At 31.5% G+C, this 17,982-nt stretch overlaps 1 protein-coding gene across 2 annotated transcripts in view; it reads right to left on the bottom strand.

The window, feature by feature from the left end:
* Window positions 1–17,774, bottom strand: part of LOC143067934 (uncharacterized) — a 32,246-nt gene extending 14,472 nt beyond the window's left edge. For both annotated transcript variants that reach the window (XM_076241575.1, XM_076241574.1), the window contains exons 1-12: window positions 17,704–17,774; window positions 14,110–14,188; window positions 11,832–12,019; window positions 10,618–10,772; window positions 8,532–8,722; window positions 7,725–7,766; window positions 7,313–7,506; window positions 6,658–6,818; window positions 4,714–4,892; window positions 4,158–4,217; window positions 2,831–3,015; window positions 650–810 (exon numbers count right to left, since the gene is read on the bottom strand). In XM_076241575.1, the coding sequence (XP_076097690.1) occupies window positions 650–810; window positions 2,831–3,015; window positions 4,158–4,217; window positions 4,714–4,892; window positions 6,658–6,818; window positions 7,313–7,506; window positions 7,725–7,766; window positions 8,532–8,722; window positions 10,618–10,772; window positions 11,832–12,019; window positions 14,110–14,188; window positions 17,704–17,706 (1,598 nt within the window). In that variant the 5' untranslated portion in view covers window positions 17,707–17,774. The remainder of the gene's footprint in view (window positions 1–649; window positions 811–2,830; window positions 3,016–4,157; window positions 4,218–4,713; window positions 4,893–6,657; window positions 6,819–7,312; window positions 7,507–7,724; window positions 7,767–8,531; window positions 8,723–10,617; window positions 10,773–11,831; window positions 12,020–14,109; window positions 14,189–17,703) is intronic.
* Window positions 17,775–17,982: the final 208 nt, after the last annotated feature.

Raw genomic sequence — 17,982 nt, 5'->3', positions numbered from 1 at the left:
ATTCGGTCAGGTCAACTAGGCGTTTGGTTAAAATTACAGAATAGTAATATTAAAACAAACAGTACTACATCTAGTTGAAAGCAAACTAATGGACATATGAATTATGGCAGAACAGTTTTCTAACTTATAAATCAGGAATCAAAAAGTGTTTTTCTTAAATGTTGATACTTACAAAAGAAAGATAGGTAATGATCAATGAGAAGACACCAAACGCAAACACAAAAAAACATGTAATGTAAATACAATCAGACATTCAACGTACTAAGGTAAGCAATAACGCACGAGTGTCAATGTCATACGGCAAGCACTAAATCATAATTATCTTAAAACATCTGTATCCTCAAACTATGTCAATTGTAGAGATACTCTAGGAACGCTTAAAACACAAAGTATTACCTGTTCATATAGAAATATAGCATTCTTACACCCTTGATATAAGCTTCATCAAACTCACACAGCAAGAAACTTAAAACAACTGGACTTTGTGCAATGCCAACATTTTAAACAGTGCGTATTTGGTTTACATTTTTGTAACATTAGTTAACTAAGAACATATTGGTCGTCAAAATAGTATGAGGAAAACACGTTGTCATTTATTATAATTGATCCCATGTCATGACTATAAAATTCCTATAAATATAAAATGTACCCGTTAATACTAGCGAAGTTAGTTGTAGAATCTGGACTGAGGTCGTTGAAAGAACTGTATATTATTCTACTTTTGTCAAACCAGCTGTTCTTATCAGCTCCATTGGCATCAAAAACCACGTAAGCTACTTCCAAACCACCTTTAAACATGGACATTCTGACCTATAATGTTTTAATATAAAAATTAAAAAAGACATCCACGAAATCGCTGATGTGCAAAAAGTATATCATGTTTGCTTTCAATATTCAAATACTCTACTGATTTACATGTAAGGCTTCCAAAGGTAGAAAGTGGTATATTTTTAAAACCATTTTTACATGGTATAAAAAGCCCAGTAGTCAGCATATTTGTGTTGACATGAAATTCTTTGGTACGTTCACTTTTTGTACTGTTTATAAAATGTTAAATTATTTGGTAAAACTTTCCAGTTATTGTTTTGTTTTGAACACTCTTCAAACATCGTATTTGATTTGGTCTTCTTACTGTTTTAATTGGAGCGATAACGAAGAGTTTTGTGAGCCGACGAAACGCGTGTCTGGTGTCCGAATAATATGCCTGGTTTCTTTGATTAGTTTTTTATCATATTTGATTGTTTTTGTTCGTCGTCATTAACACCAGTTTGTAAGTTTTAGATATTTTCTGTTTCATTTTAGTGTTGTTTTATTTTGTTTTTGTTTAAGTTTAATTAGGTCTTTCCACTTTTCTGTGGAAAGACCTATTGTTTTTCTTCTGATTATTTTTTTTTCTTCCGCCTAATTTTGTTCTTGCGATAAATATTTGTTTCGCAATATGTCGCTTAGATATTTGGTATATGATATCGAACATATTATGCGCTTTTGAAATTTACCCTGCGTAACCGAATACTTTTCTTTGTAGGAGTTATCTCCCCAAACACTGTTTTCCTTGTGTCCACAACTCCTTCGCAACCGTAAAAGATTACGACAAATTTATTTTATAAAATTGCTCGTTATATCCTTCACATGATTTGTCCAATTTCGACCGAAGCAATATGAACGCTCCATATGAGAGTTACTTCCCCTTTTGTATCTGAAATTTTGGAATGTATTTAAAACTGGAACACTATAAGTGATAGAGACCTAGGATCTTTTGATTTGAGGTCCTTGGTCCAAAAAAATGAAAATTAGGTCAAGGTCAAAGGTCAAGGTCATATTTTTATTTTTGAATTAGGCTTATTTCCACTCATTTCCAGAAACCGTATAAGATATCGACAAATTATTTTGACTAAATTGATAGTTGCGACATGTCGTAACTTAATAATTTTAGTTGAAAGGGTGCCTAGACAATGAATGGGAGTTTTTGCCCCTATCATATCTAAAATTATGTGTAAAGTGATATAACTTATTAACCATACATATTAGAAACCTAGGGTCTTTTGATTTGAGATCCTAAGTTTGTGACCTTGAAATCGAGGTCAAGGTCATAGGTTAATTTGACGTTCTAGATTTTGACCTTTGCTTTTAATTCATATCTATGCATCATAAAGCCATATGAACTGACATTTTAGACTGATTTTTAATATTTTAATATCAAAATAGATATTAACTGGTGGAAAGACCTTCAATTGTTCTCTGAACAATTGGTTTTTAATTATTGTATTGTTTTTGTTACTTTTTTGTCCAAGTTGTTTTATTCAAGGTGTGGTAAGTTTTAGTTTCTATATTGGTTTTATCGTAAGTCCCATATTTCGTACAGTGACTATCTTCCAAACGATATCCAAGATAATCATAACATATTCATAAAAAAAGTGAGATAACAAGATGCTCTCAATGTTAGCTTAATGTCATGGATTCGTTCTCACCAATTTAATCTACAAGTTAGAGAAACTGGTGTATTCATAGATGATAGTATACATACATTACATTCAACTATCATATTGTGTACTTTTCGGACCTATGATTTTAACTTGTCTGAACTTACACTCGAAAATATTTAAAGGCCTATAATTTAATATTAGTGAGGTGAAACATGAGTAGCCCCCATGAATACTTGGTGTTCACAAGTGAATTTTGGAATGTTTTTTTTACTTATTAGTTGTAATTTGTACTTGATTCGTCGGTGCAAAAAGATTCAGACAATTCCCCTGTTTTTTGCTTTTCATTATGAATTTTTATTTCCAAATGTGTAAAAATACTAGTATTGACATGACAACAATGAACTTACCGCTGATATATAGTTGTTTCCCCAATTGTCAATAATAGAGTGTTTCAACGTTTTTGTGCCAGCATTGAAGGACAAAGCACTGGAATCGCCTTCATTCATCGTGTATGTGCCAGTCCATAAATCGTGCACACCACTAGCACCTCCTAAAGATTGGCCGTGAGCAACTTTCATTACCATTTTCCATCCTAGAAGAACATATTAAGCAGACAGTTTAGCTTTATGTGCCAGTGTCTTGTATAGAAGGCTTAAACATTGATCTGTTTATAAATTAAATCAGTTAGTTCATTGCCAATGTTTGAACGGCGGAATTCAACTATCTTGTGTGGCTACTTTCCCGTATAGTAGTAAGCACTGTGCAGACATTTTTTGGTGTGCTTCATTGTACTGATATATTATTTATTTATTTATGTATTTTTCTGTGCTTATTGTTCTTGCGTCGGTTTTTGCTTTATTCCTGTCACGTAGTGTTGTCGTTTTGGCGGTATTTTTAACAATGCCATATAAGCGGAAGATTTTGAGAGCCATAAAATGTCTGTATCAGGTCAGGAATATGGAAGTCGTTTTGTACTGTCCGTTTCTGTGTATGTTGGCGTTCGCTTTTGCTGAAGTTCAGTGTTTCTGTTGTTCTATTGCTTTCCTCTTATAAGTGATGTGTTTCCTTCGGTTTTAGTTTGTTAGCCGGATTTGCTTTGGATTAATCAAATTATTACTATTGAGCAGCGGTATAATATATTAGCCATTTTATAATAAGACATAACCTAGCTAATTTAAATGGCCAAGGATGGTTTGCGAATGTTAAACTAAGTATTCAACCCCAGCAGTTTTTGTCTTTGTTTGTCTGTGTTTGTACGTCTATTTTCTATGTACGAGTAATCTTATTAATCCTTTTTTGTGTACAATTTATCATCAAATATAACATGTAGTTGTTCAATCAATTGCATGCCATACACATACCTTTTGTGAGCTATTATTGGATATCATAAATGAGTGTTTACGTATCAAGTCATACAATGAAGATATCTTCTTATGGACATTAAATTTAGAAATCCTGTATCGATAATGATATGCATTTTGAGGTATACCTATTTTTTATTTTACTTTCTTGTGTATATAATTTGGAGTGTAGTATGACGTCCATTATCACTGAACTAGTATATATATTTGTTTAGGGGCCAGCTGAAGGACGCCTCCGGGTGCGGGAGTTTCTCGCTGCATTGTAGACCTATTGGTGACCTTCTGCTGTTGTCTGTTTTATGTCGGGTTGTTGTCTCTTTGACACATTCCCCATTTCCATTCCCAACCTTTTTTAAACCTTTTCACAATGTACCTTTTACAAAAACAGCCAACACCTCGGCAGACGGAAACTGGTTTTCATTCCATGCACCATCTACAAAAACAATGTATATGCATGTCATGGCATCATTTATAAATATTTACCCGATTGATATTTTCATAATATAATTTCAGATGTAAATGCATAGGAACAGCAACAGATCTAAACCATTGTATGATGGATCAATACTGTAATTTCGACAGATTATTCATAAAAACGGTAAAAGATGAATATTCTCCACCAAAACAAAATTCTGTTGGAAGTAAAGCCATCTGTTTTTATATATTATATTTTGTTTAGAGACGTCATTTGATGTGACAATGTGACGATGTGACTATATTGAATCGTATAGACAGATCTTGGACAAATACAATAATGTTAACATAATATTTAACACTTGAAAAAGAATATGAATTCAGTGCTGAAAAATACTTTTACATACAATACAATAGAATTGATCTTGAAGATAGTGAATACTTTCATTTATTATCGTGAGTAACTAGTTTTAAGCCAGTACAATAAATTTTAATTAAGGAATACATTTACTCACTAGCCTGACATAAGGCCCACTGGCCAGTATTACTATACAAGAAGTATGGTCTGGTTTTCACGTTCTTGTCCCAACTACACGGTGTGCCCCCGTTTGGATCATCTAAAATTTCCATCCAGGCTTTGTCATTCGGACAACCTCCCCATTCCTTATGAAGAGCAAAACTTCGTGTACCATCGCTGTAACAAACAAACAAAAAATTCAACAATAATGAAACGTTTAAAAGTTCATATTTAAATCTCAAAAACTGTTTAAAAGTGCTTTCCAGTTTTGAAAATTTGATATTTATGGGTAAATTGTAAGAAAAGTTATACAAGTCAACAACAAAAAAAGGGAGGAAACGATTTCTCGGAAAGGAAGTGAGTAATAATCAACTTCACTATAAATACCATGATTAAATTATGTATTTACGCCAGACGCGCGTTTCGTCTACAAAAGACTCATCAGCAGGGCTTGAATCCCAAAAGGTTAAAAAGGCCAAATAAAGTACGAAGTTGAAGAGCATTAAGTACCAAAATTCCTTAAAAAAAACGTTTGACCAAATACAGCTAAGGTAATCTATTCCTGAGGTAGAAAAGCCTTAGTTTTATAAAAATTCAAATTTGTTTGTAAACAGTTAATTTATAAATATGACTATATCAATGATAATTCACTGGGCTGGTGGTACTCTAGGGGAATTAAGACTCCACCAGCAGTGGCATCGACCCAGAGGTTGTAAATAAACTCATCATAGATAGCAGGATTAAATTTTGTATTTACACTAGAAGCGCGTTTCGTAAATTTTCTTTTTAGTATTGAGACGTTTTAGAATTTTAGCATTTTGTGTAAGTATCTTAAACCCGTGCAAGGTTGACATTGAGGATTTTTCAATGATATATTACCACTTAAACAAACACAACAGCGGGTCCCGTTTAAAGATAAACGAGCATTCTTAATGCCAAGTCTAACCTCTTTTGTCTCTGCATTTTGTTTGTTTTATAAACGTCATCCCTTTAATTTTTCAAAACATTAGTTGAGAGATAAAATTATGAAAAAAATACAGAAGAGACAGACACAAAACATCTACAACCTATAGGAAGGTACAAGAAATTAAAAAAAAAATATTTGAATCCTATCAATTATATCCAACGTTATTCCTTATTACTTTTTGCGTGTTTGATAGAGGTTTTTTTTTATCCCACCATAGTATTGTATTAGAGGTTATCACTATGACAGGAATAATATTAGTTATCTTGGTGTAGTCAGGGGTGTACAGAATTTTACACCGTTGTTGAAAATTCATACACCCTGAGGCGCAGCCGAATGGGTGTATGAATTTTCAACAACGATGTAAAATTCCGTACACCCCTGATTACACCAAGATAACGATCTTATTTCTTATGAATAATTCCTTTACTCATTTTTAAACCAGGATGTAAAATTAAAATATGGTAATGAAAAATTTCCAGTGTGTCATTTTTTCAAAGTCAATATTGCTGCGCATTGTCAAATACTTTTTTTCTTTATTTTTGGGAAAAATCAGAAAAACATTATGTTCTTTTGATTTTTTGGGAGAATTTTTTTTTTTAATTTTTTCAATTTTTTTTCAAATTTTGTCCTCAAATTTATTTATTTTTCATTTTTTTTTTTTTTTGACATTTTATTATTCTTTTTTTTATTTCTTAATTTTGGAAAAATTTAATTTTTAAATTATTTTTTTTTTTGGCAAATTTTTATTTATTCCGGGATGAACAAGGGTGGGCCGTTATTTACACCGGGGTAATTAACCAATCAGATTACAGTATTTTTGCTCCATAAGAAATAAAGTATGTTGCTGATGTCAAACCATAAATAAAGAATACCCTACAATACTTGATCCCACCATTGAACAGTATGACAAGATATCACTAAAACAGGAATAAAGTATGTTACTGATGTCAAACTATAAATAAAGAGTAATAATACCCAACAATACTGGATCCCACCATTGTACTGTATGACAAGATATCATGATAACACGAATACAGTATGTTACTGATGTCAAACCATCCGTTCTTGTCGGTATTTCTGGCATCAAACACTGTGTAAGCCACTTCTAAACCTGAGGTATAGTAAGCATATTTTACCTGTAACGATATGTAAATAAATCTTGAATCTAAAATATTGCTAACGCTTTGTTGATCCATACGCAGTTTTTCGAAATGCACATCATTTTTGTAGAAGAAAACAGAAATTGCAATAAGTACTCCCCTACCCCTTGACAAAACAAGACCATGTTTCTGGTAACCGAAACCCAAAAATATTCAAACAAAAAAGGTCTGCAGCAGAGAGAATTATATAAAACTATTTCATGAACTGAATATTTTTTAAATTCTATTCTAAGCATGATGGATAAGCACCACGGTTCTTTTGATTGCTCATCATGGCATCATGTTACAACAGTTTCTTTAAAGGTTACTAACACGCTTATACAATGAAACCTTACTAACAAGCTATTACAAGTCACCAAATATGTCAAATACTGTTCCCAGTCTGTGTTTTTATAATCATATATATACCACGCTTCTAGCTTTATCAACACTATGGCAAATTTAATATGTAATGATAAAAATTAACATACACTTTCAATAAAGAATCCTGGATAGCTTTCCCAATTCTCTACAACCCGAGATTTGTACACTAATCCAGGGGCCCATGTGAGAGACTGTGCTGCGACATTGCCATCGTTTACTAAGTCTGAGCCCGTCCACAGGTTTACTAGAGATCCTTGAGTTGGCACTACACCTTCTGCTCCTTTGAAAACCATATCCCATGCTATAATACAAATTCAGAAAACGTAAAAATTCCCGATTTCCATTTACAATTTTAAATTATACTTATCTGTATTTTTAAGTATAACTATGCAGATTTTTAAAAAGTAAAAAAAAACAAATAAACAAAGAATTAAATCAATTATTACGAATGCAAAAGGATGCACTTCATGATGTTCAAAAGATATTGTGTGCGGTTCAAATGTTGGACTCAGTACTTACCAAGAACAGATACAACAAATGAGTCGGCTTTCTGTCGATTACCTTAAAATAAAAATAACAATAAAAATGAGTAAAAATAAACGCAACCATTTTCTTGAAAAATCAAAATACATATTTTTACTGAATTATAATACTTGTAAATAACCCTCCATCCAAGTCACACATTGTAAAACTAAGTCATTACAGTTCAAAGTACTTTCGTTAACACGGAGCATTGGCTCATACCGAACAGCAAGCTATAAAGGGCATAAAAGTTACTAGTGTAAAACCATTCAAACGGGAAAACCAATGGTCTAATCTATATTAAAACGACAATTGAGAAACACTTATGTACCAAATTAACAAACGACAACTACTGAACATCAGATTTCTGACTTAGGACAGGTGCAAATAATTACAGCGGGTTTAAACATTTTAATGATACCAAAACTTTACCCTAATCTGAAACATCAGTGTAAAATAACAACCTGTATAATTTTCTACTATCATGTTTTTTCAGCAGTCCATGACAGTGCATGATAAAGTCATTCACGTATTTGCTGTTTTAACTTAAGCCCTACAGACTGACCTGATTCACAAAACTTAAAAAAAGACACACTATCATTGTAGTAGCGGAATCATTTGCTGTAGTTTGTGAGGGATATGAATAAAATGTGTGCCTGACAAGTATTTCTTAACTTTGTTCTATAAGGAAAACCACAAAACTAGGAATGATCCATCTTGTTGAAGGGTGAAAATGTCCCGTTTGTTTAATTTAGATTTTCTTGGTATGAGATACAAAAGTTTCTTTTGAAAACTATAGCATACCAGTTTCCCAATTGATATTTGTTGAATCTCCGGAGTAGTAACAATATGGTGTATCTGTAGTTACATCCCAACTGGAACATCCCTGTGTAGCGTCATAATCTTTCAATATGATCCATCCTACATCGTTACTACAGCCATTGTAATATTCGTTGATGAATACCTGTCGCTTATAAGTATTACCTGAATTGGGTCTGAAATATGTAATATAATTTGATATAATTCAGAATTAGGTTGTTATCTATTATAGTTGATGTTTTTTTAAAAACCGTTTTTAGTTTTTGTAATCTGGATTTGTTTTTTTTCCTACATCGAATTTTGAAAACAGGCTTTGTTACTGTTGCCTTTATATATTAAAACTGTGAAACAAAGGAGAACTAACGTTCTGATCTTCCATACCTAATAATGGGGAAAGACACTTTTCAAAATTGAATATCAAAATGTAACGTTTTACTAGTACACGAAAACATTATTTAATTGACTAGTTTAGTTTAAACATAGATTGAAATAAATGAATACATTTTATAAAATTTAAATCAGGCATTAAATAATGTTCTAATATAATTCAATTTTGTCAAACAATACCTGCTATTGATTGTGAAGTTGTACAAAATGTTTCATATAGCTATTTGATCAAACTGTAAGTATGAATTTCAACAGAAATTTTATTCAACCATGTACATGTTTTTTGTTTCAATGTTTAGAGTTTTCCTATGCAGCTCGCAAAAGAGAAGCACCATCCAGGATAAATGGTTTATCATATTGTTACAGTATTATACGTTATTTAAAGATATATGTTGAAGTGAGATGAGGCGACAAAAGTTAAATAAAACGTTTTATTTGACATATTTGAGTCGTTTTAAGTGATATTCATATTGGTATTAAAATGTATGTGTTTTAAATCTACGATTGTTTTTTTTTTTTACAAGAACCCAACATAAATGAACAAACGATGACAAATTAGAGGCATTTAGAACATTCAGCAGCCATGTGAAGAAACAAACTGATACGTTTTAAATAGTTTGTGTTTAAATATATTTTTCATATATAATGCTAATTATTAAAACTGTTTTGCCTAACTTTTGTTTTAAACTTTCAGAATTCAGTTGGAAGGCCCAGTATTATAAACAATTGTACTTTTGCCTTTTGGTTGGGTTGTTGTCTCTTCAATACATCTTCGATTTGACCTCAATTTTATTTGAATAACTTGAATTATCTTCAAATTATAACATAATTTCATAGAAAAAAGGATCTCAAACATATGTAAGCCAATTAGAAAAAAGTTACAAAACAACGATTCTGATTTTTTTTTCTAATGTTTAATCTTGATGTCAACTCAGACTTAACGACAAACAAACGTTATGAAATTAAAATCCTGTTTCTGTTCGACATGATGAAGTTAACCGAGACTTTCAAAAATGGATAATGAAACAGGAAAACAAACAGTGTACAGTAATAAAACAAGTAATTATGACAAAAGTTATAATGTTGTGCGTTACACTACTGTCCAAGTCTAGGGCGAGGTTGACTGATCACAAACGTTCTCGATCCCATTACATTTGGCTAGGCGCCGGAAGTCCAGTTATTGTTGCTGTATGGGATCACTCATTTTTTTGTGGTTTTTGTTTTCGTTAGCTTGTTAGAGTATAATATGTCTATGCAAACGTAGAGTTTTTGTTTCCAATTGCCATGATAGTATTGCTATAAGTGTGTCATCATTAGTTATATTTGGAAAAAATAAAAGCACAAAAGCATGTCATGTTCTTAATTACTATTCTTAGCAAATTTTCCGGATTTTTGATTGAATCTTGAAAAATTTCAATATCGTTAATAGTTTTTATTTGCTTTTGAACATTTATTAAACAAAATCTTTCAAATAACGATTATTTTAAGCAATGTCTCGATTTTAACTTAAAACCTCGTTATAAGTTATCAAAAATATATGTTAAATATTCTGTGTGAGTTCACTTGTTCTCAGCTTCTAACGCTGTACTAAACTTATAATCGTATGCAAAATCCAAAATATATCCCATGATATAATTGAAAACTTCTATCAGTTAATACTATACGCCAAAATAAAGCGACCTACTCGAATGCACAAAAGTTTTTTGTTTTTGATGTTATATCTGTCCATGATGAATCTAGAATGTTTCCGCAATCCAACCAGTCATTCTTTCCTTTTCCCATAGCATCAAATACGACAAACCCCTGTTCTTGGTTGTTTTTATAAGCTGATAATCTAACCTAAATAGTAAAAAAAAAATGATTATATTTTGACAACCATTGATGATACTATTCCTAGTTACTGAGATAATTGTATCTAATAAAGCAGATTTTCAATTTTTAAGAGGGTCCTTCAACAATTCTTAACTTAATTTTGGGTATTACGACGAGCGATTGTTGGCACTAGCTGTATTTTGAAACTTGAAAATCTTTAAACCAATGGATTTAAAATATTGAAAAGTTGTTACTGATGAGATTATTGGCAAGTTTGGTTTTTTTCGTTACATTTAACCGGGTATGCTTACATTTGACAGCTCCTTTGTTATAAATGAAGTGATAAACGACATTAATATGATAAATATCTCCTCTTATATTTAATGCGTTTCCCTCGGTTTTAGTTTGTTACCCCGATTTTGTTTTTTGTCTATGGATTTATGAGTTTTGAACAGCGGTATACTACTGTTGCCTTTATTTGCTAGTTTTTTTTTTTGTGAATTGTTAAAGGATCCACACATTTATATGAATAATATAAAACAAAATAAATTTTCTTTCTCGTTGGTTGTCGTTCAACACAGAGATATAATTGCCAAATGGAAGAATTTGTTCTTAATGGCATTTATTTTTCCATAGTATTTCTTCACTGTGAAGAACTTTTTGGGGAACAACTGATATATAATGACTTCCTATCCGTCTAAAGTGAAATGGAAGTTATTGTACGGAATGACGTCACTGAGTTGAAGTGGTAGTATATGTGCATAACATTTGGGAATTTATTATAAATTTTAAATCTAAAGTTGGCGTAGGCATTCCATGAAAATGTTTGCCTTTTATAACCCTTATACTGTATTGTACGAGTGCAATATCAATAACGCACGTTACATTTTATATGTAAACAATAACATGGGTCATGCAATGAATATTGCGAAAAAAATAGTTGTTTTATGATATAAACTGCTGTACTAGCAAGCTAGCGCAGTATAGAATTAACTCTTCAAACGATCATTTTCTATACATTATCAAAAAATAGCTCACATATTATTTTGTCAAATAAACAGAAAACTATACACGACAAAAACTTACGGCCGATATACTTTGTAATGCCCAATTATTCAGAATACTGGATTTGTAAATTTCACTGGAAGACGAGAAATCATTCATTGCATGAACATTGCCATCATTGTATGCTACAGCCGATTTCCAAAAATCCATTATACTGTTGTATCCTGTTGGTCTCTTACCAGCTGGGATCTTAAAAACAACTTGCCATGCTGAAATTTTTCAAAGAAAAGATTAATTGTACAAATTGTAATATATTTAATATATGTTATTTTCCTGCTAACAGTAAGAAAGAGGGAATATACATTTAATATTACGTTTCCTTTATGAACTACACTCAATAATACATATAGCAGACAATAATTGTCGAAATGTGCATCTGGTGTAGTACAATTGATATGTGCCTGACATTCTGTTCCATAAAGTATACAGAATTTTATGTTTTGTGTTGTTAATATACCTGCAGAAACTATCCAGTTCTCGAGGGATTAAAATATATGTTTGTTAATTAGCTGCGGAACCGTAGCTCTTAGGTCCTTATGTTATTTTTTGACTATATTTTCTTGTTTCTCGTGACGTCACGACGAGATTCAATATGGCCGAATAAAATAGGCGGAGAATGTATACAAATGGAAATAATTAGACAATAGTGTTTAGGAAATGAATATTTAAACATAAATAGGTACGTCATATCCTAGAAAAATATCTAACGAAACGAACTATATATATTGACAAGTTTTGCATGGATTATAAACAATATTATTTTGAGAAATAAGTGCGACCTGAACCTGGGTCGCATTTCCGAACGTTTTGAAATAGGAAAAATCCGTAGCTCTATGGTCCGCAAATAGTTAAAAAAAAACATAAGGACCTAAGAGCTACGGTTCCGCAGCTAGTTGTTAATATGAATCCCATTTGCCCTATTTATTTTCCTTTTTATTTACTTGATGATTGCCTTTCTGCAACACTAATTACTAGTTCTGAATGAAAATTTTCTCAGTGTGGAGAGTGATATAATATTGTATATAACTCTCAACATCACATGCTAACACGTCCTTGTCATCTTTGTCCCTTTTTGTTTCACTGAACATATGGCCAGATGAGCAATTACCTAGCTTCTGCTGTTGTAAATTTTCTCAAAAACATCTCCAATAAAATTTAAAAAAAAACAAGTTTGAGGTGAACGATCCCTATGGTATGTATGAAAAACTATAACATACAGTGATGTCTGCTTGGGCAAAAAACCTAAGTTGATAAAGATATTCCTAATTGCTTTTCACACGATCATCTCGAAAACTATAATACATAGGTAGAAGCTGTAAAAATCAAACATCATCAGAAAAAAAAGATTGACATAAAAAGTTATAAACAACTGAAAAAAAATCCGCTCAGAATGATAAGATCCATCTACTTGTTGGTTATAAAATTATCACATGTTTTTTACAAGCTATTGCCATCAATGACAGTTTTCGACACGTTTAGTGTGTTTTAACAAAACGTTATCATAAAAAGGAAGAAACTGTTCTCGGAAAGATTATTATCAAAACATAATCTACAGAATGCCATATCACATATTCAGATTAATTTTTAAATTTTTGCCATTTGTCTCGAGTACTGTGAAAAATAAGCAGAAACGGTAAACAGCTGAAATTCTCAGCAAAACAACAGCAACTAAACAATTATTTTGGTATTAAATTGCATTCAAGTTTAAAATGTTGGAGATGCAAATATATACAGATGAGCGACACATGCTCTTTATAGCCTTTATATGTATTGTACTTAATATTTGGTAATTTCATTTCTTTATTGCTTTTTTTCTCCATAATTCTGTTTACTGAATAAAAAAACATATTACAGACGCTCCACGCTTTTGATGAAAAATCATTATCATGATTTGTGATTTCAATCAGCAGAAACATAGTTTTTTTAAAGCACTGATTAATTTATACGAATACTATATAAACTCATCATAGATACCAGGATTGAATCTTATATTTGGGTCAGACGCGCGTTTCGTCTACAGAAGACTCATCAGTGACACTCGAACCAAAACATGTTAAAAAGACCAAATAAAGTACAAAGCTTAAGAGCATTGATGACCAAAAATTCCTAAAGATTTAGCCAAATACAGCTAAGGTAATCTATTACTGAGGTAGAAAAGCCTTAGTATTTCAAAACAAAACAAAAAAGTTTTATAAACAGTTAATTTATAGTTATGAACATATCAATGGTAACACCGAAGTGCTGGCTAGTAGGCAGGTGTTTAACATTGTAATTTAACCTGTTTTACAAGAATACTTACGTCCTCTGTGTTGATTCAGTGATTGAGAAAAAACGGAAACGACTACTAACAATAAACCCAACGCACAAAGTGCTGTGGCCTGAAAAAGGCAAGAAAAGGCAATTATTTTTGATAAATCTGTCTTCATATTTAAATATATTTTATCTATTGGAACAGTATTTTGCAAGAGTTTTCTTCAATCTAAAACAATGATAAATTTCGCTAACATCTTTGAATGAATTCCAATTTTTTACCATTCTATTTTCACTTTTCGTATAAAAGATGTAAAAAGGACATTGCTGCTTATATATAGAGCAACTTTTGTTTTATGACGAATGTTGTAGTTTAATATGTCTATTTGTTTCCTGTTATATTACAATCGATTATTAACCTTAAGTTGTTACAATATAATTGTTATTGTTACAAAATAATGCACTGTGGTACAAATTTCTTTATTAAACTAAATTCATTTAGAAACAATATATTTTCATAAATGTATTATAAATCCATATTAAAGACTACTTGTAATCGGAAATACATAAGCATTTATCATTCTGTCACATTACATTTTAATATATTTACAACTATCTAAATATTATCATAACATAAATTGGTGTAATCGTGTTTGACAAATTTATCTCCTTTTGTATGCCTGTTGATACGTATAAACCGCAGATAGTCTTTAAAAATTATTGTCATTGATGATAAGGAGAAATCACCTGCCCTATCCAATAATGCTATTTTGCTACAAAAAAGATCCTGTGGGCAAAACTATTTTTTTGGTGTCTAATTTTGAAATTTTTTTTTGTACAATTGCTATTGAAGGTCACAATGTCAATTCAGATATGTTTATGACACTAAAGCGACATCACTACTGACATTTCTGCACTAAGTGTATAGATTATATCATAACATTTATCAATAAAATAAGATTACTACAGAGTAGTTAATGTCCCTTGCCAATATAATGATACATTTCACTATAGCAGCATTGATTACAATATAGACCTACACCTAGAAAACTAAAATAAATATTGCATGTGCGATTCGTTATATTAGAGAAAACCACAGACTTTCCACGTTATTTGTTTGCAAAGAAGAATTTTACTTATTCAATATCGTAAATGAAGGGGTTTTTATGTAAAGAAGAGCATATACATTGTATTGTGTATACAAACAGAGAGGAGTGTCTATGTCAACGCTTGGAATCATGATCAACTGTTCAAAAGGAGAATACAACATACATTGTTGGCATTTTGTTAGCAAACAAACGTGTACAAGCATGTCAATGCTCAGAATGAACAATAAAAAAAAGGAGACAATAGGCATAACTTGTATTGTGTTAGCTATGGAAAAAAGATTAACAATCACAGCAATGCCTGTAACAAACTGTTCAAGTGTCACTGTTTGTTTATTGTTACCAAACAAAGGGCGACAACCTTAGAAAGAACTTAGGAAATTTAGGAAGGACATATGTCAGAGGACTTAGACTGTTCTACATATCTTAAGAGATGGGACTCCTTTGAAATGTTCATAAAACTAAGGATTTTCAACCCGGGAATATAGCTCACCGTAGCTGTATTTGGATAATTCTTTTGGATTGTCTTTTAATCCCAAATGCTATCCAACCGTACTTTGTTAGGCTTTTTAACTTTTTGATTCGAGCATCATTGATCAGTCTTTTTGTAAATGAAACTTTCATGTGGCGTTAAAAAGTACAAGGCGGGTATATTTGATGAATGTTTGTTTAGCCTATTGGATAATCGATCAGAGCTGTATTCCAACATGCTGATGTGCATTTTTTGCCTAAATTTTTCCTTACAATCTTGGACTTTTGTGCTTTACTTTGTCTATTTATCAAATAAATCAAATTTTAAGGGGGGTATAATCTTTCCGTTCATATTTCCATACTAGATTGAAATATTGCTCCAAATACTACAAATGTAAGGCTTTTGCAACAAAAAATATCGAATGGCGTGTTCTAAAAGAAGTATTTGTAGTTGATCATAAACTATGCAGTAGCATAAGTATAAACAAATACTTCACAAACAAAAAAATACTTTTGATAAACGATATGAACAAGCTTGCAATATTATAAAAATAATCACATAAGAAAAACACGATGGGTGCCGCATGTGGAGCAGGATCTGCTTACCCTTCCGGAGCACCTGAGATCACCCCTAGTTTTTTGGTGGGGTTCGTGTTGTTTATTCTTTAGTTTTCTATGTTGTGTCGTGTGTGCTGTTGTTTGTTTGTCTTTTTCATTTTTAGCCATGGCGTTGTCAGTTTGTTTTAGATTTATGAGTTTGACTGTCCCTTTGGTATCTTTCGTCCCTCTTTTATGACTGATTATATTGATGAAACAAACGTGTCACATTCAATGAGTATTTGTCACTGTTTTAGAGTAGTTGCACATAAAAAAAAACCTTCATTGTTGAAGGCTGTACAGCGACCTATAGTTGTTAATTTCTGTGTCAGTTTGGTCTCTTGTGGAGAGTTGTCTCATATGCAATCACACCACATCTTCGTTTTTTTTTTATATTGATGGTTGATTAATCTGCTTGAGTTGTTAACCCGATACAGGTTTATATCACATGTAGATAATTATCCATTTTAAGAAAAATTAAACAAAAGCAAAACAATAGTGATATTTATACATCAGTTGAGATCACGGCACTTAATAAAAAAACTGTTCAGAAAAATGTAGATTACACTATATGATTTTATTTTCATCCGAACCACTTTTCTGGATTTACCTTCACCAGTACCGCTCGAAGCCAAATGTTTAAAAGCTAATTATGAATTCGACCCCAGACAACGGAAGAGCAATATGGGCACAAAGACATTTGTATTGCCAAATTCATCTTAGGTCACCTTTCCTTGGGGAAGTTGAAACCTTAGTTAATAAATAATTTCAGAATTTATAAACGAACAATTTGAGAACGTTTTGTTATAAATCCTGCTAGTATCAAAGTAACAGAAGTGAATATATAATCGGGGACTGAGAGTTTCGATCCAGTGCTATAAAAAGTTACTTTATAGTTTCATGCATCTAAAGCACCTTTATGGATTTATCTTCATCCAAAAACAATCAGGAACAATAAAAGCAAACCTTTGTAAACAAAAGAACCGAAAAAGTTGAAGAGTTTTATAAACAAAAAAATCATTAAAAAAACAATAATAGCCAAATCTATCTAAGGTTAAAGTAAAGCATCATATATTAGAAATGTTACAGCTGTAACCCTATTTGACATTTTCACCTATTATATCTGTTTGTTTTGCTCACATAGTGTTGTCAATATAATGTAATTCAATGCAACTGTCGTACAAGTGACAGGTTTAGCTAGTTATAGAACAGGTTTAATCCACCATTTATTAGATAAGGAAATGCCTGTACCTATTCAGGAATATAAAAGTTTCCCATTCATAAGATTTGTTCGAGGTTTTGATTTTGTCATTTCATAAGACTTTCCGTCCTGAATCACCTTTGGAATTCGTTATTTCTGTTATTTGACTTTTTGTTAAGTTTTGTCAAGCGTTGCTATCCAATAGTTTCAAAAGTTCCTATTAATATATATTGAATTCAGTATGTTTTAACGATTATATTATACATACCATTTTGCAAGCCTACTGTTCACTTCACGTCCGATTTTTTGTTTGACCTAACGATCGCAATTATAATTCTTATGTATTATATTATAATAACATTGGTATTTAGGTTCTTACTATTTTAATGCTGTTAAATTTAAACATTGTACAATATCGGTTATTAAATTAATGCCAATGGATAAATCTGTTAATCTATGATTATATAAATCATTCTTGTGTAACCTTGTCACGTACGCATAAACGTGCTGGTGAAACCAGAGCTAACCAGAGCTTCCAATGAAAGTG

This window comes from Mytilus galloprovincialis, chromosome 3, assembly GCF_965363235.1.
Source record: "Mytilus galloprovincialis chromosome 3, xbMytGall1.hap1.1, whole genome shotgun sequence".
Lineage (NCBI taxonomy): Eukaryota > Metazoa > Mollusca > Bivalvia > Mytilida > Mytilidae > Mytilus > Mytilus galloprovincialis.
Note: the sequence above shows the minus strand (reverse complement) of the source record. Positions and strands in the feature narration are given on the sequence as shown.